Raw genomic sequence first — 26583 nt, forward strand, 5'->3', positions numbered from 1 at the left:
ACAGCTCTAAAAACAACATCTTCAGTTCATCATTTTGCTTCTTCATTCAAAACAACATCTTCATTTTGCATTGTATCTTCCGTCACCAAAACTACATCATTTTTCATTCTATCTTCAACCATCATCTGCCTCTCCATCACTACACAGTCTCATGCATTTTGGTACCTGGAGAGATTTGTAGTACAAAAACTACATCAGGATCACATCAACAACAACTACCAAGGAGACAAAATAGCATTAGATCACCAAGGAGACCAAATTTACCTTCGCTACTCATCGTCGTCGATACGAAAACAAGGAACTCTATGCCCACTCCTGTTTTCCTCATCATCACTACAATATTGCAGCATAGTATGATCAGTCCGGTTTTCCTCATCCTCGCTTTCATGTCCATCCTCTACCACCTTTCTTCTTTTCTTAATGCCTTCAACTGTTGCAGCACCAATGATCACACGTTCCCGGTCCTTTCGCACTCTGCTTTGCACCGGAACTTCCATAGAGTCATCATCAGCTTGCAATGGAACTTCCGTAGAGTCATCATCTTGGTATGTTAGTCCACCATCACCGGGGCCCTTTTCCACTTCAGTTTCAGTCACACTCCACAAGTGTCTGTGCTGAAAGTTTTGCACAACTCGCCATTTTCCGTGCAAAAGAGTGTCTGGCAGATAAAACACCATTGTTGCTTGTGTTGTTAGAATAAAGGGATCACTCTTATACCAGCACCTTGCAGTGTTGATGCTTTTGAAGTGGCCATCATATTTGACAAAAGAGTCTCTCCTCTTCTTGCTACCAAGCTCAAACCAGTCACAGCGTAATAAGACAACCGAGCGATGGATGCCTCCACTAGAGTTGTACTGCAACTCTACGATGCTTCTCAACTGACCATAGAAGTCAATGATCTCACCATCATGTGACCCCTCAGTGACGATTCCACTATTCTGTGTCTTCCTTTTTTCCTCACGGTCAACGGTGTGGTACCGGACACCGTCAACAATGCATGCTGAATACACTCTCACTCGCTTATCCGGTAAGCATGCCAAAGCAAATAGATCATCACTGACCTTCTTCTCCTCATGCAACTTTCCAATCTGCACAAATAAACCATTTAGAAAACAATGGTATTTAACAATGGGTGAATAACACAGAAAACATAAAACATGTGGCTAAAGATCTCACATGATTCTTAAACCAATTAGCAAACACCTTGGCAACCCTTTTATCAACATTGATATTGCTTTCTTCCTGATTTAACTCTTCCTTGCATTTCCTACAATGCCAACAAAACATGTGAATTAAAACATTAGGCTGGTGCCAACCCAAGCAATATATATATATATATATATATATATATAATGAGTGCACAAGATATAACGTACTCGATATATGGTAGAACCTCGGCGCAATTGCTGAGCACAAACAAAACCATCTTGTCATACTCATCACCAGCCTCCAAGTATTGTGAGGCTCCAAGAAAGTTCACACCATGGTTGAAAACAGAGACATCACCACTTTGCGAATCAGACCACTCTCTATTTCTGCCCGGCCGGTTCCATCTTGTTTCCACATCACCAAAGTATCTAGAGAAAAAAGTCAAGCACTCGTCAACGACATATGCTTCAGCAATAGAACCTTCAGGTCTTGCTGTGTTTCGCACATAACGCTTACAAGTAAGCAGCCTTCTTTCGATTGGGTACATCCAACCGTATTGCACAGGGCCTCTAAGCATTGCCTCTTTGGGTAAGTGCACCGCCAAATGGACCATCACGGTGAAGAAAGCTGGAGGGAAAATCTTCTTGAGCTTGCAAAGAATAATTGGGATTTCTTTTTCAAGTCTTTCCAAGACAGTTAACTTGAGGGTTTTGCAGCACAGTTCTCTAAAGAAATTTCCCAGCTCAGCAACCGCTTCATATATATCCTTGTGCATGATTCCTCGGAGGCCCGCCGGTAAAATCCTTTGGAGGAGGATGTGACAATCATGGGTTTTCAGTACTGAAAGCTTGAATCCATCAGAACTAACACACTTTGCTAGGTTAGCAGCATAACCATCTGGAAATTTCACCGCTCTTAGGAATTCACAGAATGCAAGCTTTTGTTCTTTATTCATTGTATACCATGCTCGTGGAATTTCAAATGAATCTTCATCTTCATTGTGCTGTAGATGCAAATCTTCTCTTATGCCCATGTCCTCCAAATCAAGCCTAGAACTAACCGTGTCCTTTGTCTTCCCTTCAATGTTCAGAAACGTCCCTAGCAGATTCTCGCATATGTTTTTCTCAATGTGCATTACATCGAGATTATGCCTTAATTTCAGATCAGCCCAGTATGGCAGGTCCCACAAACAAGACCTCCGGTCCCAACATTGACCTTCCTCACGCTTTCTTTTCTTCGCCAGCTTTCCTGGTCTCACATCTTTCACCTTTTCAAGTTGTTGCTCCAGCTCTTCTTTAGTGAATTCAGCTGGCTTGTCACGGGTTTCATTCTCACCATTAAAATCTTTGCTTCTTCGCCAGCGATGGTTTCGGGGAAGAAAGCGGCGGTGCCCAATATAGCATATCTTGCTCCTTATTCTCTTTGAGCAAGGGTCTTTGTCATAATGGACACAAGCCTGATAACCCGCTGTGATCCTCCCAGACAGAGTGTGCAAAGCCGGGAAATCATGGATGGACCATATGATCGCAGCACGTAGATTGAACTTTTCTTCCAGACTCAAGGCATCGTATGTAGGTACACCAGTCCAGAGATGGAGCAGTTCTTCTACGAGGGGCTCCATAAAGACATCAAAATCCTTTCCTGGAGAATCTGGACCCGGGATAAGCAATGACATCATGAAGTTGGACTGATCCATGCATGCCCATGGTGGCAGGTTGTACGGCACCACAAAAACTGGCCACATGCTATAAGACGTGCTCATGTTCCCAAACGGATTAAACCCATCTGTGGCAATGCCAAGTTTTATGTTCCTTGGATCTGCAGCAAAATCAAAATGTATACGGTCAAACTCTTTCCATGCCTCTCCATCCGCTGGATGGCTCAGCTCATTGTCCACAGGTTGCCGCTTCAGCTTGTGCCACTGTACCTCACGCGATGATTTCTTTGAGATGAACATCCGCTGCAGCCTTGGTATCAAGGGAAAGTGCCTCAGTACCTTCTCCGGTATTGACTTCTTCCCATCAGCATCTTTCCACCTAGATGCATTGCATTTTGGACAGTTGTCATGCTTTGCTAAATCCTTCTGAAACAAGACACAATTATTTGGGCACACATGTGTTGACACATAACCTAACCCCAGCCTGCGGATTATGCTCAATGCTTCATCATAAGATCTGGGAACACAACTATTAGGGAATTGCAAGCTCAAAAGACGGAGTATTGTGTTGAATGCGGCATTGCTAATCCGGTAGAAAGACTTGATGTGGAGTAACTTCACGATGAAGGTAAATCTTGAAAATTTACCCCCTTCATGAGCTGCGCGCTTCGCCTCCTCTAACACCTCAGCAAACAATTATTTCTGTCCATCAGCACGATCTTCAGCATCGTACAAATCCTTCAATAAGTCAGGAATCCTATCATCTTCATGCCCATCCTCTTCCTCCAAAACAGCATTATCTCGCAAAACCTTTTCCATGAAATCAATGCCAGCATCACCACCACCCATCATATGAGGGGCCTCTGTATCAGCTTCAAAATGTTGAGGTTGTCTGTCTAAAGGTTCTCCATGATATATCCATCTATCATATGTGCTGGACATCCCATTAAGAAGCAGATGATCTTCCACTCTTCCTTGAGCCATTCTTGGACGGTTGAGGCATTCACAACATGGGCAAAGAATGTGAGCATCGTTGGCAAAATTTGCCCGAACAAATGCCATGAAATCATCAACTCCTTTCATATGTTCTTTCGAAAACTTTCTAACTCCTTCTCTAATCCAGCTTCTGTCCATCTGCCAAAGACAACAAATTGTTGCAACTTAGCAAATCAATCTAAGTGCATCAACATTAATTAATGAAAATGGATGGAAGTAATGGAAGCTAAAATTCCAGAAAATTTTATATGCTAATTGCCTAACCACAAGGCCTGAAGAATTCTTAACAAACAAGCTGAACAATTCCTAACAGCACATCAAGAAAATTCATCTATGCATTATCTACCAAACAAGCAAGCTATCTCCTAACTACTAACAGTGCATCAACAAAATTCATCTATGCTGAAGAACATCTGACTGAAATCCATCTCCCACTGCTCGGGTGACGAGAGAGGAGAGGGGGGAAGAGGTGAGGGGTGCATACCGGGAGGTGTGCTTGCGGCGGCGGCGAGTCCCCCATGCTCGGCGAGCCCCCACCATCGTCGGTCACCTACGCCCCTGCTGCCCCCCGCCTCCACGCCCTGCCTCACCTCCGCCCCCTGCCGGCCCCGCCCCCGCCTCCGCTGCCGGCCTCGCCCCCGCCTTCGCCCCCTGCTGGTTGCTTCCACCGCGAGGCCGTGGGCGAGGTCACCTGCGGCGAGGCTGTGGGCGAGGTCACCTGCGGCGAGGCCGTGGGCGAGGTCACCTGGTTGCTTCCGCCGCCGCCCGCCGCCACCTGGTCGGAAGACCTAGAAAAACGCTAAGTGTTGCTCTGTTCGATGCCACCCGCCGCCACCTGGTCGGAAGGTCCCACTTGTCACTGGTACGTGAGAGCCGTGGTTTTATATACTATATGGAAAACTACCCACACATTAGCAACAATCTCTCTCTAGCCCAGCGGTAATGAACGAGCGAACCCAGCGCGAGGTCGTGGGTTCGAGTCCCCGCTAGCGCATATTTTTTAGGGAATTAAACGCTCGCTCAACCACCTGTCAAATGGGTCCCGCCTGTCAGTGTTGCAAATCGTTGCTCTCTTCGATGCCACCTGGTCGGAAGGTCCCACTTGTCAATGATACGAGAGAGCCGTAGTTCTATATAATGTATAGATAAACTCCCAGATGCGAGCAACTGTCCCTCTCTAGCCCAGCGGTAGCATGCGAGCCAACCAAGCGCGAGGTCGTGGGTTCGAGTCCCGCCTCGTGCATCTTTTTTGGGCGAATTAAGCGCTCGGCCCCATCTGTCAAATGGGTCCCGCCTGTCAATGTGTCCCCCCGTCTATCTGTTGAATATTAAAACTCAAGCAAAAATGACACCTAGACAGTGACACATAAGCGAGGTTGCTGAGGTGGCTGCCTAATCATCCTAATTCATTCAAACTCAAGTGTAGTGACCATTTTATATTGGTCGTTATCAGCTACGCATGAGGCAGTGGACAGTGCTACTAGCTTTACGACCATTTCCTCTAATGAAATTATGACCTTTCTAACCAAAATGGTCGTTATGGTTTAGGGTTTAGAGCCCCCCAGATAGCTTTTGACCAATTGGTCTAAAATGGTCATAAATTTATGACCAATTCTTCGAGGGTCACTGACAGAAGGTCATAAGTTGACATATTTCTTGTAGTGACCACGCGGCACGTCTTCCTCAACACTGAGCTCAGCCGCATGAACAGATCGAGGAACATCAGAACCTTTCTCAAGGCAAGCCGCCCTCTTCTTGTCAAAATTTTCTTGCTTCTTCCTCTTATGTTGGTCCTCCAGGAGAAGCTGAAAAGGCACATCCTCGGGTTGCGTGACAGGTTCAGTGCCATCAACAGACTGCGACTGCGTCTCTGACATCTGAAGAGAGCACAAAGGATCCGGAACGGAATCACAACCTTTGACTGAGGGAGCCCCCTCCTCAGCTGCAGCAGGGTTTTCTGATAAACCCAACTCAGATAAAACATCATTGATGGTGTTCACAGCTTCCTCCTCTGTGGACACATCTGCAAAGAACACAAAAAATCGAAGCAAAAAATAAAAAAAGTCATGAACAAAAAACAAAAACAAAACGACATGAACAAGCTAAAAAAACATGGCTGAAAACTTTAAAATGAAAAGAAAGGGGTTTCACATACTAGGTGAAGCAAGAGCTGCAGAAGCAAGATCCTCGAGGCTTGAAACATTCTCAAGGCTCGAAGTAACCTCGGCAATCAAAGTCAAAGGGATAATGGGTGATTTAGCCGCATCAGATATTGGAGCATCAGTATTAACCTCTGAAGCTCCATCTTGATCGCAGGCATTTTTTTCAGAACTATTCAACTCATCACCAACTACAAAAAATGCAAGTAAAAAGCCAGCTAAGTTCTAATGCACAATCCTACACCAAAGGGACTTCTACTTTGACAACAATGTCCAATAACAAGAAGTTCAACAATACCTAACAAAGCAGTAAACACAACAAACAAACTAAAATCTACACACTAACTATAAAAACAATCTACACTCAGAGGGGCTACTACATATAACATGAATGTCCAGAAGTTCAACGATATATAACAAAGTAGTAAACACAAAATGTGCATAACAGAAGTTCAACCAAATTTCATTATGAACAAACAATAATTAAAACCAGAAGTTCAACTATGTGACCCAAGCAAAATAGCACATAAAAAATATGTAGCATGACCACAAATAGTATTTCACAACCAAACTGAATATCAATACCATGAACATGATAACAAATAAAAAACAAAAGATATACACTATAAATATGAATCATTTGGGAAGTCCAACAACACTTGGTGACATAGTTTCACCTGCAAATCATCAACTAAAAAGTAAAGCAACACTACTAACTCAAGCTAAGGGTAAAAAACATACACATAACCTTTCTTAGAAGTTCACACTAATAAGAATGGTAGTCCAACAAGAAAACTAAATGAAGATATGGGCAGACATATGTAAGAAATACTCCTTTAAAATACAAGATCCAACTACATTAAGATACCTGGAGAAGGTTTGGAAGCCATGACAACACAACGCCCTTGACGAATGAAACTCCAAACCCTAGAACAACCTACTAAAAACAGGGGATTGAATGCATATAGTTAGCAGGTAGAAAATCATACAACAAATACAAAAAACAACTAAATGAAACCCTAGGATGAAACAACTAGATAATATCAACAAGTATGAAAACATGAACAGTAGCACATATAGGCAAGCACAAACAAAAAAAGAATCCAGAAACTAACTAGCATGTGACAGACACAATCTAGACTTCAAAATCAACAATACTAAGACAATTAGATACATCAGATTCAGCATTAAGCATCACACCACACCCTCTCTCACATGCATCTAAATGCTGAAATCACCAAAGGGGAAATGAAATCCAATCAACTCTGAATGGAGAAATAGCACACACAAGCATCTCATAGACAAATCTGACCACAGGGGAATGGAATCCACCCACCACACGCACAAGAACCCTACCTAATCTCCCATCAAACCATCAAAAGAAGGGGGTAGGAGGCGGACACGAGAGCACACAGGAGGCGGACTCGACAGATCTGGCGAAACTAAAAGCAAGCATTAGGGGGGCGGCGGGAAGCATTTTTACCTCTCGAAACAACCCCTGCACACACAAATCCCGCGGCGGTTCTTCCACTCCCCATGACGCCACGCGCACCTTGCAACCGCGCAGGTAGTTGCCGCCCTCGCTTCAGAGCAGAATAGAGCAGGTTGGGCGAGGGAGAGCGGGGCGTGGGGAGAAATAGGAGCGGGGGCGTGCGCCGGTTACTCCAGCACGAGGGCAAGGGACAGGAGCGGAGAAATCGAGGGAAGTTGGAGGCGAGGAAGGCAGCGGAGCGACGGAGAGAGGGAAGAGAGCGACGACACGGGGAGAGGGGTTTTCTGACAGGTGGTGACGAGGGAGATGCTCACTTAATGCCTATGTGTCATGGGAATTGCAGCGCCCCTGAATTTACAGTTTTACCCCCCATCACCCCAACAGCTAAAAATGTAAATACATCTATAGATAAATGAATGCACCATTTGAATGCATCTATTATAATTAGATAACTTCAGACGATAGCACTGCTGATATCCTTACAACCAAAAATAGAAGGCAAATGCACTACCAAAGGAAGAAAAATACGTACATAAATATGCACCTAAACAGTAACAGAAAGAAGTTCAAAAAATAAAGAACAGAAGTTCAAGTACTCTAATAAAAGAAGTAATGGCATAAGAATAAATAAACCCTAAGAAACAAAATGAAGAAGTTCAAGTACAAAAACAGATGAAGTTCATATCTAACACTAAACCATAATAACCCTAAAAACTCTAAGATAGATAGTGGGGTCACGGATGTGACGAACTCGCCTCCGCATGCGACGACGCGGCACGCCGCGTCGTCGCCTGCTCTGGCTCGTTCCTGTCTCGGCCTCGCAGGGGGAGGGGGGGCCCGACCCCCCCTCCCCCCTGCTCGGCCTCGCGCTACCGCATTGGTCAATACCCGCAATGCCGATTTCAATATCTACAAAATATTTAAATCCAAAAAATAACAACCTCAAATTTAACATGTTAAAACGATTATCACACTGAAGTTCAGGATAGTTATTCAGTGAAGAACAACAAATATTATAAGTACAAATAACATACTAGAAAAAATAAAAAAAATACGCATATCCATCGCCCAATTACATGGCTGTTCACGGGACTAACTCAAAAAATCCAAAGAAATGCAAAGAATGAAAAAGTAACATAAAAAAGAAGGAAATACAGAGGAATTGCTTTATTACTTCGCAAAGAAGGAAAAAGCAGAAGTTCACGTATAAAGAACATAGAAGTCTAGCTTCTACAAACGACCCTTACATGATGTGGAAAAAGTGCATGCATACTTGGGCTAATCCCATGATTGCTCATGAGACAAAAGTATAAAAAGGAACATCTGAAGAATTAAAAATACGAAAGGAAACCAAACAAAGAAAAATATAGAGCACCATGCGCCTTCGCCTTGCAAATGTGGAATGTAATCTGGAAAACCAGAAGTTCAACCATTAATAAAAAAAAGAGAAGTCCAGATCTTACCAAAGATAAGTGGATGATCAAAAAACTATACCAAAACATAGACTAAGGGAAAAAGAGGGTGCATGTTCCTGTGGTCCAGCTCCACGCTTACACACTAGCTACAACAAAAATTGCAGAAGAAAATCTAGTAAGGTTTTCTGATACAAAGGACTTGCTGCATTATCTTGTAGCCAAAAAAAGAAGAAGTTCAGGTATGACGACGTAGAAGTCCAGCACAGAAACCCGGACAGATCCAACAGGATCAACCTGATCCTCCCCCGATCCCGATCCCGAGCCGCCCCAGGCCCGACAGGATCCAACGAAGGAAAAGAAGAAGTTCAGGTATGAAAACGCAGAAGTCCAGCTTGTACAACAACCATTAGAAGATCTAGAAATAATGAACAAACAAATTCGTCCAAAGCATAAAATCATCTCCACAAGATTGCAACACATCCGCACCCCCTTGGAAATGATCTGGCAACTACCTTTCGACAACTGAAAGGACCAGAGGGTAAATTTCAAAACCGCTAAAATAACATGTGCAGAAACCCGCAGGGAGTGCCAACATCAGATCGCTAGAAATCAAACCGTAAGGACCCTCCCGATTAAAATTTACGGATTAGTAAGCCTCAAATTTCACTAAAGTACTCAAATCAGGCAGCAAACTTTAAAGAAAAACGAGAAATCAATAGAAGCGCGGGTTGCATCTCGGGCGGATGAAGAACACGGGCGATTTCAAATTTGTTTGAAATAACAAAGAATTTGTGCTCCAAACTCGTACTAAAACCTAATCCCCATCGTTCTAGAACTTCGACAACATCCAAAACATGCATTAAAATTGTAACAGAAACAAGTTCATCACGACCCGAGAGCAAATCCGCCAACGTGCTAGAATACGAATCAAAACAATCATTTAGACTCCAAAAAATGTGTCCACATTACACATACATCACAAACAACACGAATGATCAGAAAAACTCGCAGGGAAAGCCACGGTTGCGAAGATAGCCAGAAGGTCAGGTTAGTACACAGGGAAGTTCGGGCGCGTTACTCAAGCAGTTCAGGTTGTGATCAGAATATTATTCTGATCCCGTGATCAGAATAGTATTTATGTATATATATATATATATATTTGTTGGTGCAGGTTCACAAACACTTTAAGCCTGAATTTCTGAACAGACTGAGCGAGGTGGTGATATTTGAGCCACTTCTGCATGACAAACTGAAGGAGATTGTAAAAATTCAAATGAAAAGTGTCACTGCAAGGGTAGCTGCCAAGAGCATCTCTCTGTCTGCAAGCGATGCTGCGTTGGACGTCATATTGTTGGAATCATGCAACCTAGTAAGCACAGTTTCTTTTCGTATCAAAATAATTAGGTCCTGCTTTCATACCCTCTCCTGTCGGTCTGTCTGCCTGTCTGTATGGTTTGGTAACAATGCATATGCATGCTTGGTGTCTTTGCAGATGTATGGTGCAAGGCCCATAAGGAGGTGGGTGCAGAAGAATGTGGTGACAGTGCTGTCCCGGATGCTGCTCAAAGGTGAAGCTGTTGAAGGCTCAACTATCGTCATTGATGCTACAGATGACAAAAGGGGGCTCAAGTACGAAGTGGTAAATCCACAAGGCAAGAGTCCAGTGGTGGAACTTTCCTGTGACAAGAGCTATGTTGCGGCGGTGACCAATCCCAAGCCATGACAAAGGTGACATAACCCCTAGTAGCTGTTGTTTCTCGCTGAGTGCCTGAACTCCATAACCCTGCTGAACACAAATAGCAGAGGTAGAAGAAGCATGTAAATTGTAGCAAAGGCAGAATGCATGCCCGACATGGTTGTAGCCACACCATGGCAAACACCCTTTAACGTTTTCTTGGTAGGAGGAGATCTGTAAATTGCCAATTTCTTACTAGTATCTTATAGACAGCATGTATGCCTTTATGCTCTTAGCAGTAGCATAGACACTAACCCTGTGAAGTGTGATTGTGTGTGATGAGAATGATGGTTAGAGGAAACAGGGGGGAAGCTCCTTTCTTTCGTTACAGCACATGTGATGATTAATGGAAATGGAATTACAGTTGAGCTATGGGATGAGGCTTTTGCACCCATCCTGTTTGCATCAATTGTCGTTGTTGGCCAAGCCGTAGCCCCCCCCCCCCCCCCCCGCGCGCCCAGGTTTTTTTATTCATAAGGCAAAATACTTACATCATGTCCATAAAAAAATTTGAAAATAGTTTCCATTAAAAAAATGCTTACAGCGTTTGTGATGACAGCCACAAGAAATCAATGCAGGAGGTTCCTCTTGCCAACCACAAGGGCCAGAGTTCTCTGACTATAACTAGCTAAAGCATGTGCTATCATATTTGGCTTCCCTATAAGAAAAATAAAAAGAAATATCACTGAACTCATGGCGGAGGAAGAAACAATCATTATAGATCATCGTCGCGGGCCCTAGCGAATGCCCACCATTCTTCATGACCTCCACAACTTTCATGCAATTAGAGTTCACCACCAGCCTGTTGCACCCCATAGAATTTGCTAGGGGAAAGGCCGCCGCCTCCACCATCGTCGTTGTTAATTACAAGTGTTCGGTTGGAAGCGGCCACAAAGTAGCCCCTATCATCTCTGAGAACAGCTCCAGTTCTCCCAGTTTTACTCCCAATATCAAAAGTCGCATCTATGCTAAACTGTATTTAATCCTCCTTTGGTCGTGTCCACCCATGTCTAATAATAGGAGCACTGTTCTTCTTCTTCGTCCTCGAGTAGTTTGTAGCCAATGCAGATATTGCTTGTGCAGACCTGATGGAGAGTTGACTCTCTCGCCATGAGTTGCCTGTCGGCGCTCCCACCAAATGCACCAGGCAGTGGTGGCAATAAGATCAGCCCAGAGAACATTTGAGAGAAGTGGCGCCGGCGATGAGTTATCCCTCAATTTTTTTGCAAGAACTGAGGACCCTTCCTTACCAACAGTACATGCAATATCGACAACTTGATCAAGACCCAAGTGTTGCCAAATTTCACAAACACATGTGCATTGGAAAAAAACATGTTAGATACTCTCACAATCCATGCTCCATAATGGGCACCCCCGTCTGTTTGAATATGTCAATTTGCCAAGATTCCATGACTAGTGTTCTATAATACTCCCTTTCTTCAAAAATATAAGATGTTCTAACTTTTTTGTGAGTCAGAAGTATATATACACGTTTTAGTGTGTTTGTTCACTCATTTCAGTCAGTCTGTAGTTCATACTGGAATATCCAGACCATCTTATATTTGTGAATGGAGGAAACATCTTAAGAACTACAGTTCGGTCATATTGACATAATGGTGCAAAAGAAGGGTGATATATCAAAACAATGGAGAGAAACGGGTTTCTATGGAGCCCCAAGGGTGGACGATACAAGCCAAAGTTGGAGGTTCATGAGGACGTTGTTCGTAATCAAGCATGAAGCATGGCTTTGCATTGGTGATTTTAATGAGACACTTTTCTAAGTTTTTCTTTATAACACTTCTCACGTATCCCCAGACCCGTATGCGAGATGAAAGCATCCCGGGAGGTGGTTGATGATTGCTCGTTTGGACCTTGGTTGGGGGTGGATATGTAGTGATACCATACCCTAAATGCTCCCATGATACCATTTAAAAAATCCATTTTAAATGTTTCAAAAAATCCGAAAAAATGTGGATGTTCGCATCACATGAGTGTACAATCCTGAAAAATTTCAAATCGAAATTCAAAATACATATTGAGAAACAAAAAAGATAAATCCAGCATGAATGTTTAAAACCCCCTGAACATTCCTGAAATGATGCATTGGTCCACATCGTGTGATGCTGCTCGCTGGATCACGATCCAACAGCCGAGCTCGCATCGAAGCACTGGATATTCCCCCCTTGGTTGGTTAGGGATGGAGTATACTTGGGACAGCAACAGTCAGGTGCTTTGAATGTACAGCTCGGTTGGATAGAGGTTTGGTAATGATGCACCATTGCACCTGTTTGAACATGTAAAAGTGAGGCATATAGTAGCTGCAGAATCTGATCATTGTTTCATGTTTGCGGATCTCCGTAAGCATCTACCTTCAAGTATACCTGGCCATGGGCAGGCCGGCCCGGACGCCTCGACCCAACCTGGCTTGAAAATCCCAGATCGGGTCGGGCCTGAGCGTGCCATCGAGTCGTACTCAGGCCTGGAACTTGAGCCCGACGGACAGATCAGGCCAGGTCGGGCTTATGGAAAACAAGATTTTAGTCGTAGTCGGGCCAGGGTGATCGGGCCATGTCGGGTCTTTCGGGCTTGGGCCCGATTTAGAAGCCCTGGTGATCGGGCTGGGCCATGCTTGGGCCTGGGTTTCAACACCGGACTTTTTTGGGTCTAGCCCGAGATATGGCCAGGTATACTTCAAGTGCTGCTAGAGGATCGAAGCCATTCAAATATGAGGATGTTTGGTAGACTAGCATTGACTATGGCAAGTTAGCCCTCTACAAATGGCAGAAGGGAGTGGGCCAGCATGGCCTGCAGGGTGTGGTTCAAGCCCTCGATATGCCACAAGGCAACTTGTTTTGACAGCAACTAGACTTTATGTGACGCCCCGAGACCGATGTGCCAGGTGTCCTCCAGTTATTCGCTGTTGTTGCCTTGTCATTGCTTGCGTGTCATGCATCTCATATCATGTCATCATGTGCATTTCATTTGCATACATGTTCGTCTCATGCATCCGAGCATTTTCCCCGTTGTCCGTTTTGCATTCCGGCGCTTCTATCTCCTCCGGTGGTCCTTTCTACCTTCCTTTCATGTGTGGGGGTTAAACATTTCCGGATTGGACCGAGACTTGCCAAGCGGCCTTGGGTTACTACTGGTAGACCGTCTGTCAAGTTTCGTACCATTTGGACTTCGTTTGATGCTCCAACGGTTAACCGAGGAACCGAGAAGGCCTCGTGTGTGTTGCAGCCCAACACCCTTCCAATTTGGCCCAAAAAATCCACCTAAACCCCCTCATCATCTCGGTCGTTCGATCACGATTGCGTGGCCGAAAACCGCACCTCATTTGGACTCTCCTAGCTCCCTCTACATATATATATGTGATCCCCTCCAAAATACGCGGTGCAAACCCTACCCTAACTCTCCCCGCCGCCGCCGGACATTTCTTCCACTGCGCCGGACACGTCCGATTCGCCGCCCGCCGCCACGTGTCGCTCCGCGACTGGCCGAGCCACCGCGCCGGCGCGCCCACATCGCCGCAACCCGCTCGGGCCCGCGTCCGGCCCTCCCGGCCCGCGACCGCGCCCCGCGCCCCGCTGTCTTCCTCCTCAGCACCAGTCGCCGCCCCGCCGCCCTTGCAGCGCCGGCGACCGCCGCGCTTCTTCTCACTGGCCAGAGCTCGCCGCCGGACGCCTCGCGAGCTTGCCGCGCCTCCTTGACCACCGCGGTGGGCGGAGCCTCCCCACCGCCGTTGGATCCGGTCGGGAGAGGCCGGATCTGCCTCCCCCTCGCCTCCCCGCTCCTTCTTAGACATCACCGGAGTTGCGTCGAGCTTGCCGGAGTTGCCTCGGTTCACGTGCACGAACCCTAGATCTGTTCTCGAGTTTTCCATGTTTCATATGCCCATCTTCATCATGTCGTAACTTTGCATCCGTAGGTCCGTTTTGGGGGTGTAGCATATCGAAATGTTCACCTCAGAGAGTACATCATTTCATATCATTGCATCATTTTCATTTGAGCTCATCTTGATGCCCGAAATGCTGTTGGAAGAGTGCTATCTGAGTTAATTGTCAGATCTGCTGCTCCAAATAGCTATTTGCCATTTTTGCCATGATTAATATGTGCATGATATGCCCCTGAGCTCTACATGTGTTTTGTTATATGCCTTGCCATTTTTCCAGAGGTGTCATCCATGTATTTTTGTGATATGTGTGGTGACTAGCACAAGCTTGCAAAGTGGTGCATTCGTTAATGCTGATTTCAGGGACTTGACAATTCCACTAAGTCCTTGATCTGTTCTTATCAATATGCCATATGTTCCTGTTGTTTCCTAGTGATCCTTGCCTCTTTTGAGGATGATCAGTAAGGATGTTTTGTTAATCTTGTAGTGCTCTATCCATCCATGTCTTTGTTTGCAATTATGGAGCACCCTAGCTTGAGTCAATCGAGCTCTACTTTTGCTATTTCGTGAATCTGGGCAGATTGTCTACTTGTTAGCGATTTTGCCGAGGATGTTGTAGTTGGTCCATGCATGCTATGTTGTTGTTCTTGCCATGTCTAGCTTGTATAATGTGTATTCTTGATGGGTGTATGCTTAGATTGTCATGCCTTGCTCTGTAGTGAGTGCATCGAGCTCGTAAACATGCCTACTTGATATCTGATTCGCATGCTTCAGTTTTTCTCTAAGTCTGTGACCTGATTATGTTTTTGCCATGTTCACATGCTTGCAATTGTATTTTCTGATCCCTTTTGGCTCAAGGTCACTAAGGGACTTTTGTTAAGCTCTTTGAGTAGCTCGATGCCATGCCTTGCTTTGCCATGCTAGGTTCCTGTAACATCTAGTTTTCATGCTTCAAAGTGTGCTACCTGATCTGAAATTCCAGGCTTGTGTTAATTTCACTAAAGTCTGAATCTGTTTATCGTTTGCATTTTTGCCATGCTTGTTTGAACCTGTTAATGGATGAATTGGCCGTAGCTCAGTGTTCATCTTTTGTTAAGCATCATGAGTGGATCCCTGCCATGTATTTTGTTGCCATGTTTGAGTGATGTAGCATATTTATCTTGATGCATTTAGATGGCTACTTGCTGTTTATCGCAGACCGATGCCATATTTGTTTCGCTTGCCATTTCCAAACCGTGCATCCGATTCCGGTGATCTTTATATCGATTTCAACCGAAATCATCTCCTCTTTCCAGGGGCACTCTTGGATTTCCAAGTTGATTCCAGGTTCATTCATTCCCTTGCAAATCATGCATATGCATCACATACCGCATCCCGCATAGCATACCATGTTTGCATCATATTGTTTGAGCTTTGCACGTGGTTGATTGTGTTCTGTTTGCTTGTTTGTCTTGTTTGGGTAGAGCCGGGAGACGAGTTCGCTAACGAGGAGCCCGTTGAGTTTTCTTTCGAGGATCCAGTCAACTCTGACAACTTTGCAGGCAAGATGACCATACCCTCGAAATCACTTCTATCTTTGCTTTGCTAGACGCTCGCTCTTTTGCTATGCCTATGCTACGATACCTACCACTTGCTTATCATGCCTCCCATATTGTTGAATCAAGCCTCTAACCCACCTTGTCCTAGCAAACCGTTGTTTGGCTATGTTACCGCTTTGCTCAGCCCCTTTATAGTGTTGTTAGTTGCAGGTGAAGATTGAAGTTTGTTCCTTGTTGGAACATGGAGATGTTGTTCCTTGTTGGAACATGTTTACTTGTTGGGATATCACAATATATCTTATTTAATTAATGCATCTATATACTTGGTAAAGGATGGAAGGCTCGGCCTTATGCCTGGTGTTTTGTTCCACTCTTGCCGCCCTAGTTTCCGTCATATCGGTGTTATGTTCCCAGATTTTGCGTTCCTTACGCGGTTGGGTTATAATGGGAACCCCTTGACAGTTCGCCTTGAATAAAACTCCTCCAGCAAGGCCCAACATTGGTTTTACCATTCGCCACCTACCCTTTTCTTTCCCTTGGGTTCTGCAGACTCAAGGGTCATCTTTATGTAAACCCCCGGGCCAGTGCTCCTCTGAGTGTTGGTCCAACCCAGAGCACCGTGCGGGGCCGTCCCTTGGCAACTTGGGTTACGTTGGCTCCCGTACGCTTAGCTTATCCGGTGTGCCCTGAGAACGAGATATGTGCAGCTCCTATCGGGATTTGTCGGCACAGCGGGTGGTCTTGCTGGACTTGTTTTACCATTGTCGAGAATGTCTTGTAACCGGGATTCTGAGTCTGATCGGGTCTTCTCGCTAGAAGGAATATCCTTCGTTGACTGTGAGAGCTTGTGATGGGCTAAGTTGGGACACCCCTGCAGGGATTTTGAACTTTCGAAAGCCGTGCCCGCGGTTATGGGCAGATGGGAATTTGTTAACGTCCGGTTGTAGATAACATGAAACTTAACTTAATTAAAATGAATCAACCGCGTGTGCAACTGTGATGGTCTCTTCTCGGCGGAGTCCAGGAAGTGAACACGGTGTTGGAGTAATGTTTGACGTAGGTTGTTATAGGATCACTTCTTGATCATAGTTTCTCGACCGTGCTTTGCCTTCTCTTCTCGCTCTCATTTGCGTATGTTAGCCACCATATATGCTAGTCGCTTGCTGCAGCTCCACCTCATACCTTTACCTTACCCATAAGCTTAAATAGTCTTGATCGCGAGGGTGCGAGATTGCTGAGTCCCCGTGGCTCACAGATACTTCCAAACCAGCTTGCAGGTGCCGATGAGTCCGTGCAGATGATGCAACCAAGCTCAGGAGGAGCTCGATGAAGATCTTGTCCTTTGTGTTGTTTCGTTCTAGTTGATCAGTAGTGGAGCCTAGTTGGGGTCGATCGGGGACCTTGTCGCTTTCGGGGTTCTTCTTTTATTTTGGTTCCGTAGTCGGACCTTGATTGTATCTGGTTGATGTACTGCTTTATTCATGTAATTGTGTGGAGTGGCGATTGTAAGCCAACTATGTATCTTTTTCCCTTATGTATTACATGGGTTGTGTGAAGATTACCTCACTTGCAACATTGCTTTCAATGAGGTTATGCCTCTAAGTCGTGCTTCGACACGTGGGAGATATAGCCGCATCGAGGGCGTAACACTTTATTCCTCACATAATAGATAAGTTGTTTACAATAAGAGGAGAAATAAAGTCTGGGATAGAACTATCCCAAAATCCTGAAATCCAATAATAAGAGAATTTTTAACTAGGCTATCTGCTACCTCATTCGCTTCACAAAAACAATGCACAAAGGAAGTCTTTGCAAATTCCAACTCCATCTCACTAGTAGAAAACAGGGCTTTGGTCCAGGCCGAGGTGGCCCATTAGTCCCGGTTTAGTCCTGAACCAGGACCCATGGGGCCATCTGTCTCGGTTCATGAGGCCAGGGGCCTGTGGGCCTCGTGGGGGCATTGGTCCCGGTTCGTCTGGCCCATTTGGTCCCGGTTGGTGGGACGAACCGAGACCAATGGGCCTCGCTCCTGGCCCACCACCATTGGTCCCGGTTGGTGGCTTGAACCGGGACCACAGGCTGCCCTTTGGTACCGGTTCATGCCACGAACCGGGACCAATGAGGTGCCTATATATACCCCTCGCCCGCGAGCAGAGCACCCCAGTGCTCTGTTTTTCTCTGGCCAGCGAGGGGAGGGCTTTGTGGTGCTCTAGCTCACCTCCAATGCACATGAGGTGTTCGATGAAATGCCCGAGGCACACTAGTTAAGCTTTCTCCTCGACCTCAAAGCTCCATTTTCCTCGAGATTTGTCTAGGTTTAGCGGCCCGTCACGTCCCACTCCCGTCTTCACCGCCGTGGATCGCCCGCACCGATCTCGTCGCCGGCACCACCGTGGTGAGCCTCTTGTTCTTATCTTCTTTCTGAAAGAAAAAATTCTTACTTTAGCTAGATAGATACTTGTCTAATTTTTTTACTTTTATTATTGCTTGTTATTATATAGTGCGATGGTTTTGGTATCCGCCCCCGTCGGCCCTCGTCCTGGCTATGATTCGGATGTGGTATATATTATCTTTTTATAACTATTTGGTTCATTTATTGTTTATGACAATTATGCCGACCAACGTGACATAGATTTTATTTATCTAGGAGGTAGTTGAACCGGAAATTCCAACCGACCCTATTGTCGAGAGGTTAAATTTAGTTGAAGAAGAAAACAATTACTTGAAGAAAAAAATAAAAAAAATTGAGGAGAAGATGATATTGGAGTTGCATGTTGCGGATGTCGTCGATGATCACAAGATCAAGATGGATGCAATGCGGTTGAAGATGAGAAAGATTAGAAAATATGCTATTCATACCGAGGCTTGGTATCATTATGTCGTTGGATCAATTGTTACCTTGGTTGCGATTATGATCGCATTTGTTTTCGCATTGAAATGTTTTACATAGTTTCAATGTATGGTTTAATTAATTAGATGCTTTGGAGAGCTATATGTTGTTAGATGAGAACTATGTATGTACTTTGGTTTTAATGTGATGATGAACTTCTATTAATCTGGTCACTTAATTATCTATTCATGATGTTCTGTAATGGTTTTTGACACACTTAATTATATATAATGCACGTAGATGAACCGGCAATGTATGTACGGTGGCAGACACACCTCCAAGTACATTAAGGGCGTGCATGATTTTCTCGAAGTGGCTGAGGCAAACAAGTAGAATGGTTTTATGTGTTGTCCATGCCCTAAATGTGGGAATACGAAGTCTTACTCTGACCGGAAAATCCTTCACACCCACCTGCTTTACAATGGTTTCATGCCACACTATAATGTTTGGACGAGGCACGGAGAAATAGGGGTTATGATGGAAGACGGTGAAGAAGAAGAAGACGATGACAACTATGTGCCCCCTGAATACGGTGATGCTGCAACGGGGGAAGCTGCTGAAGATCAAGAGGAACCAGACGATGTGCCCAATGATGCTGCAACGGGGGAAGCTGCTGAAGATCATGAGGAACCAGACGATGTGCCCGATGATGATGATCTTCCTCGGGTCATTGTCGATGCAAGGACGCAATGCGAAAGTCAAAAGGAGAAGCTGAAGTTCGATCGCATGTTAGAGGATCACGAAAAAGGGATGTACCCCAATTGCGAAGATGGCAACACAAAGCTCGGTACCGTACTGGAATTGCTGCAGTGGAAGGCAGAGAATGTTGTGCCTGACAAAGGATTTGAGAAGCTACTGAAAATATTGAAGAAGAAGCTTCCAAAGGATAATGAATTGCCCGACAGTACATACGCAGCAAAGAAGGTCATATGTCCTCTAGGATTGGAGGTGCAGAAGATACATGCATGCCCTAATGACTGCATCCTCTACCGCGGTGAGTACAAGGATCTGAACGCATGCCCGGTATGCGGTGCATTGCGGTATAAGATCAGACGAGATGACCCCGGTGATGTTGATGGCGAGCCCCCCAGGAAGAGGGTTCCTGCGAAGGTGATGTGGTATGCTCCTATAATACCACGGTTGAAACGTCTGTTCAGAAACGAAGAGCATGCCAAGTTGATGCGATGGCATAGTGAGGACCGTAAGAAAGACGGGAAGTTGAGAGCACCCGCTGACGGGTCGCAGTGGAGAAAAATTGAGAGAAAGTACTGGCCTGATTTGCAAGTGACCCAAGCAACATATGGTTTGGTTTAAGCGCGGATGGCATTAATCCTTTCGGGGAGCAGAGCAGCAATCACAGCACCTGGCCTGTTACTCTATGTATGTATAACCTTCCTCCTTGGATGTGCATGAAGCGGAAGTTCATTATGATGCCAATTCTCATCCAAGGCCCTAAGCAACCCGGCAACGACATTGATGTGTTCCTAAGGCCATTAGTTGAAGAACTTTTACATCTGTGAATTAGAAACGGTGTACGTACGTGGGATGAGCACAAACAGGAGGAATTTAACCTGCACGCGTTGCTATTTGTAACCATCAACTATTGGCCCGCTCTCAGTAACCTTTCAGGAAAGACAAACAAGGGATACCACGCATGCACGTACTATTTAGAAGAAACTGAAAGTATATACCTGGACAAATGCATGAAGAATGTGTACCTGGGCCATCGTTGATTTCTTCCGACCAACCATCAATGTCGAAATAAAGGCAATCATTTCAAAGGCGAGGCAGATCACCAGAAGAAGCCCGCCATGCGTACGGTGATCACGTACTTGCTATGGTCAATGATTTACAGGTAACCTTTGGAAAGGGTCCCGGCGGACTAGCTGTTCCGAATGACGCTGAGGGACACGCACCCATGTGGAAGAAGAAATCTATATTTTGGGACCTACCCTACTGGAAAGACCTAGAGGTCCGCTCATCAATCGACGTGATGCACGTGATGAAGAACCTTTGCGTGAACCTGCTAGGCTTCTTGGGCGTGTATGGGAAGACAAAAGATACACCTGAGGCACGGGAGGACCTGCAACGTTTGCACGAAAAAGACGGCATGCCTCCGAAGTAGTATAAAGGTCCTGCCAGCTACGCTCTTACGAAAGAAGAGAAAGAAATCTTCTTTGAATGCCTGCTCAGTATGAAGGTCACGACTGGCTTCTCGTCGAATATAAAGGGAATAATAAAGATGCCAGAGAAAAAGTTCCAGAACCTAAAGTCTCATGACTGCCACGTGATTATGACGCAATTGCTTCCGGTTGCATTTAGGGGGCTTCTACCGGAAAACGTCCGATTAGCCATTGTGAAGCTATGTGCATTCCTCAATGCAATCTCTCAGAAGGTGATCGGTCCAGAAATCGTACCAAGGCTAAGGAGTGATGTGGCACAATGTCTTGTCAGTTTCGAGCTGGTGTTCCCACCATCCTTCTTCAATATCATGACGCACATCCTAGTTCATCTAGTCGACGAGATTGTCATTCTGGGGCCCGTATTTCTACACAATATGTTCCCCTTTGAGAGGTTCATGGGAGTCCTAAAGAAATATGTCAGTAACCGCGCTAGGCCAGAAGGAAGCATCTCCATGGGCCGTTAAACAGAGGATGTCATTGGGTTTTGTGTTGACTTCATTCCTAGCCTTAAGAAGATAGGTCTCCCTAAATCGCGGTATGAGGGGAGACTGACTGGAAAAGGCATGCTGGGAGGGGCCTCAATAATATGCAGGGACGGATATTCTTGGTCTCAAGCACACTACACAGTTCTACAGAACTCTACCTTGGTGACCTTGTATGTCGATGAACACAAGAACAGTCTGCGCTCCAAACACCCGGAGCAGTGCGACGACTGGATTACATGTGAACACATCAGGACATTCAGCAGTTGGATGGAAACACATCTCAGAGGTGACAACACTGCTTGTGATGAGCTGTACTTGTTGTCCAGGGGACCATCTTTGACTATATTGACTTACAAAGGATACGAGATAAATAGGAATACATTTTGCACGATCGCCCAAGATCAAAAGAGCACCAACCAAAACAGCGGTGTCCGCTTTGATGCAGCAACCGAGAGGGGAAAGGACACATATTATGGTTATATAGTGGACATATGGGACTTTGACTACGGACATGATTTTAAGGTCCCTTTGTTTAAGTGCAAATGGGTCAATCTGTCAGGAGGCGAGGTACAGGTAGACCCACAGTACGGAATGACAACAGTGGATCTCAACAATCTTACGTATGCAGACGAACCGTTCGTCCTAGCCAATGATGTGGCACAGGTTATCTATGTGAAAGACATGTCTACCAAACCGAGAAAAAGAAAAGATAAGGAAGCGAATACATCATACGATGAGCCAAAGCGCCACATAGTTCTTTCAGGAAAAAGGGACATCATGGGAGTGGAGGGCAAGATAGACATGTCTGAAGATTATGAAAAGTTTCATGAAATTTCTCCCTTCAAAGTCAAGGCTGACCCAAGCATCCTGATAAACGATGAAGATTATCCATGGTTACGGCGCAATAAGCAAATGACACAAGCGAAGAAAAAGTGAAGACTTTCTCCCGCAACTATTATGATGATACCATGCCAACTTTGTAACAGACGAGTATGATACCATTGTCCGTTTTGTACATGCACATGCTATGTGGGTGAAATTATGATACCATGCCAACTTTCAACTTTTTCAGAGTTCATTTGAAATGCTTTAATGTCTTATGGTTCGGCCCTCGTAATACCATTATTCAAATTTTAACTATTCAAATTTGAAAAGTAATGGCACTAACAGAAAGTTTGTAATTTTTTCTAAAACTAATGGCACTAACAGAAAGTTTATAATTTTGCTGACCTAAAAGCAAAAAGAATTAAAAAATAAAGCAAAAAACAAAAGAAAATAAATAATGCAAAAAATAAAACAAAAAAACTGGAAAAAAAAACTATTTTTATAGTAAAGTTAATCACAAACTTGTGATTCACACAAATTTCAAAGTATTCAAATTTTAACTATTCAAATTTGAAAACTAATGGCACTAACAGAAAGTTTATAATTTTTCTAAAACTAATGGGACTAACAGAAAGTTTATAATTTTGCTGACCTAAAAGCAAAAAGAATTAAAAAAGCAAAAAACAAAAGAAAATAAATAATGCAAAAAACAAAACAAAAAAAACTGGAAAAAGTAAAGTTAATCACAAACTTGTGATTCACACAAATTTCAGAGAATTCAAATTTTAACTATTCAAATTTGAAAACTAATGACACTAATAGAAAGTTTATAATTTTTCTAAAACTAATGGCACTAACAGAAAGTTTATAATTTTGCTGACCTAAAAGCAAAAAGAATTAAAAAAGCAAAAAACAAAAGAAAATAAATAATGCAAAAAACAAAACAAAAAATGAGAAAAATCTATTTTTATAGTAAAGTTAATCACAAACTTGTGATTCACACAAATTTCAAAGAATTCAAATTTTAACTATTCAAATTTGAAAACTAATGGCACTAACAGAAAGTTTACAATTTTTCTGACCTAAAAGCAAAAGAACTAAAAAATAAAGGAAGAAACAAAAGAAAATAAATAATGCAAAAAACAAAACAAAAAAACTGGAAAAAAAATAAAAAAACTACCACCTATTGGGCCACCACGGCCTGAATACGACTAGAAACCCAACCTGGGCCAGGATTCAGGCCCGCAGAAGGCCCAATAGGCCCACAGATAGCATAGTATGAGATTAGGCCCGTAAGCCTGCATTTGAGAGGAGCTCGAGAGGGCAGCCGCAGTGGGGCTTATAAACCACTCCGAGCCCCTCTCAACTAGCGAGGTGGGACTAAACTTTTGGCCGCGGGCAGCGCAAGGCCTTTGGTCCCGGTTGGTACCACCAACCGGGACTAAAGGGGCATTGGTCCCGGTTCGTGGCACCAACCGGGACCAATGCTCCTCGCCCCTGGCCCATGACCATTAGTCCCGGTTTGTGCCACAAACAGGGACAAAAGGGTTGGTCCTCGTTGCAGGCAGAGTTTAGTCCCACCTCGCCAACCGAAGGGGGCTCACACCGGTTTATAAGCCCTTCCCTCTCTCCCTTGTTGAGCTCCTCTCAAAATGAAAATAGATACCCTTATAGAGAAAAGTTTAACCTAAATTCAGAGTGAAATTCTCTGAAATTCATAGAAATTTACTATGAATTTAGGTTGAATTTTCTCTATAAGCACATCTATTCTCATTTTTTAGTAAGTTAATCACAAACTTGTGATTCACACAAATTTCAAAGAATTCAAATTTTAACTATTCAAATTTGAAAACTAATGGCACTAATAGAAAGTTTATAATTTTTTAAAACTAATGGCACTAATAGAAAGTTTATAATTTTGCTAACCTAAAAGCAAAAAGAATTAAAAATTAAAGCAAAAAACAAAAGAAAATAAATAATGCAAAAAACAAAGCAAAAAATAGGAAAAAAGCTATTCTTATAGTAAAGTTAATCACAAACTTGTGATTCACACAAATTTCAAACAATTCAAATTTTAACTATTCAAATTTGAAAACTAATGGCACTAACAGAAAGTTTATAATTTTGCTCACCTAAAAGCAAAAAAGAATTAAAAAAGCAAAAAACAAAAGAAAATAAATAATGGAGAAAACAAAACAAAAAAACTAGAAAAAAACTATTTTTCTAGTAAAGTTAATCACAAACTTGTGATTCACATAAATTTCAAAGAATTCAAATTTTAAAACTAATGGCACTAACAGAAAGTTTATAATTTTGCTCACCTAAAAGCAAAAATAATTAAAAAAATAAAGCAAAAAACAAAAGAAATAAATAATGCAGAAAACAAAACAAAAAACTAGAAAAAAAACTATTTTTCTAGTAAAGTTAATCACAAACTTGTGATTCACATAAATTTCAAAGAATTCAAATTTTAACTATTCAAATTTGAAAACTAATGGCACTAACGGAAAGTTTATAATTTTTCTAAAACTAAAAGCAAAAACAATAAAAAAAATAAAGCAAGAAACAAAAGATAATAAATAATGCAAAAAACAAAACAAAAAACTGGAAAAAAAACTGCCACCTATTGGGCCACCACGGCCTGAATACGACTAGAAACCCAACCTGGGACAGGATTCAGGCCCGCAGAAGGCCCAATAGGCCCACAGACAGCATAGTGTAAGATTAGGCCCGTAAGCCTGCATTTGAGAGGAGCTCGAGAGGGCAGCCGCAGTGGGGCTTATAAACCACTCTCGAGCTCTCTCAGCTAGCGAGGTGGTACTAAACTTTTGACGCGGGGCAGCACAAGGCCTTTGGTCCCGGTTGGTGTCACCAACCGGGACTAAAGGGGTGCATTTGCCACCAACCGGGACCAAAGGCCTCCGCTTCCCGCCCTTTGGGATGTTGAAAAGAGACCTTTGGTCCCGGTTGGTGGCACCAACCGGGACTAAAGGGGGCATTAGTCTCGGTTAACGCCACCAACCGGGACTAATGCTTGGACTATATAACAAACACTTGTGAAAATTTTCAGTTTTCATCGCCAGTTGCCTCCCCACCGAGCATGACGCCGAGCTCATTGCGCCGTCAGGCTGCTCCACCTTGCCAACTACGTCGCCGCCGCCAACGCCATCGCCTCCCCGATCCCGCGCCGTCCTCGTCGTCGGCATCCCCGAGCCCGCCGTCCTCGTCGTCCCCGTCGCCGCGTGCCTCCCCGAGCCCACCCTCCTCATCCCTGTCGCCCCGTGTCGTCCCGAGACCGCCGTCCCCGTCACCGCGTGCCGCCCCGAGCCCGCCGTCCTCGTCGCCGGACTCCTGCCATCAGCGCCCCCCTCGAAGTGAGCCCCCCCTTTCCCCCTTTCAATCTTCTCCTCTATTAATATCTTCTTCTTCTCTTTTTATTTCTTCTTTGTCTTCTTATTTTTTATCGGATATGTCGTTGTCAATATACTCCGTGTCCCGATAACTTCAACACGAGGGGGGTTCAACCTACCCCCTCCCCGATAACTTATACCACGGGAGCACCCCCCGGCCCTCTCGCTCGACCAAAACTCTCGAGGACACCCAAACCCTTGAAAAAAACGATGTCGGTCTCCTACCCCCTCCCGTCGCGCCCCTATCCTTGAAGCGTTGTCGAGGCCACCCCAAACCCGGAATAAGCTAGGTCTATGTTTGCCACTAATATATCCACATGCTGTCATGTTTGTGTAATAATTGCCATGTTGTAATATTTGCAGAAACAATGGAGTTCGGGCGAGACGAGGAACAAGAACAGGTGTTGGGGGACATAATCTTAGGCGGAGGTGATGTCATGTCGTATCTTATCGACAATGATGGTCTGGAAGCAGAACATGCTGAAGCTGGAGCAGGCTATGGTGATCGAAGAATGGAGGAGGAAACACATGATTATGATGGCTCCGGTGACCCAATGCTGGTGCAAGAAGGAGCCCGTGGTGACGGCTCCGGTGACCGAATAGAGTCCGGCCAGGTAAATATATTAGTTAAGCCTGTGATGACTAGCTAATTGATGCATTCATTGTTTTGGTATGTACACATATTAACTAACTCTCGTCTAATTCTTCTTTTTTCTAGCCCTTCGGATCGAGCACAACTTCGGTAAAGAGATGAGAC

The 26583-nt window shown here is 44.3% G+C and overlaps 1 protein-coding gene and 2 pseudogenes across 1 annotated transcript; 1 reads left to right on the forward strand and 2 right to left on the reverse strand.

The window, feature by feature from the left end:
- Nucleotides 1-25794, forward strand: part of LOC125547915 (chaperone protein ClpB1-like) — a 57195-nt pseudogene extending 31401 nt beyond the window's left edge.
- Nucleotides 270-1426, reverse strand: LOC147978499 (uncharacterized). Its single transcript, XM_087516612.1, has 3 exons — nt 1377-1426; nt 1177-1267; nt 270-1088 (listed from the first exon to the last, which is right to left on the reverse strand). The coding sequence occupies exons 1-3, from the start codon at nt 1424-1426 to the stop codon at nt 270-272; spliced, it is 960 nt and encodes a 319-aa protein (XP_087372738.1).
- Nucleotides 1440-3940, reverse strand: LOC147978500 (uncharacterized; annotated as a pseudogene).
- Nucleotides 25795-26583: the final 789 nt, after the last annotated feature.

The sequence above is a fragment of the Triticum urartu genome, chromosome 3A, assembly GCF_056163025.1.
Source record: "Triticum urartu cultivar PI428250 chromosome 3A, HENAU_Tu73, whole genome shotgun sequence".
NCBI lineage: Eukaryota > Viridiplantae > Streptophyta > Magnoliopsida > Poales > Poaceae > Triticum > Triticum urartu.

Excerpts from the sequence above, each read along its gene's own strand:
- LOC147978499 (XM_087516612.1), bottom strand. The coding sequence starts at position 1,426 with ATGGTTTTGTTTGTGCTCAGCAATTGCGCCGAGGTTCTACCATATATC. Across the intron at positions 1,268-1,376 it reads GAGGTTCTACCATATATCGA|GAAATGCAAGGAAGAGTTAA; the intron begins GTACGTTATATC and ends TTGGCATTGTAG. Across the intron at positions 1,089-1,176 it reads CTAATTGGTTTAAGAATCAT|ATTGGAAAGTTGCATGAGGA; the intron begins GTGAGATCTTTA and ends TTATTTGTGCAG.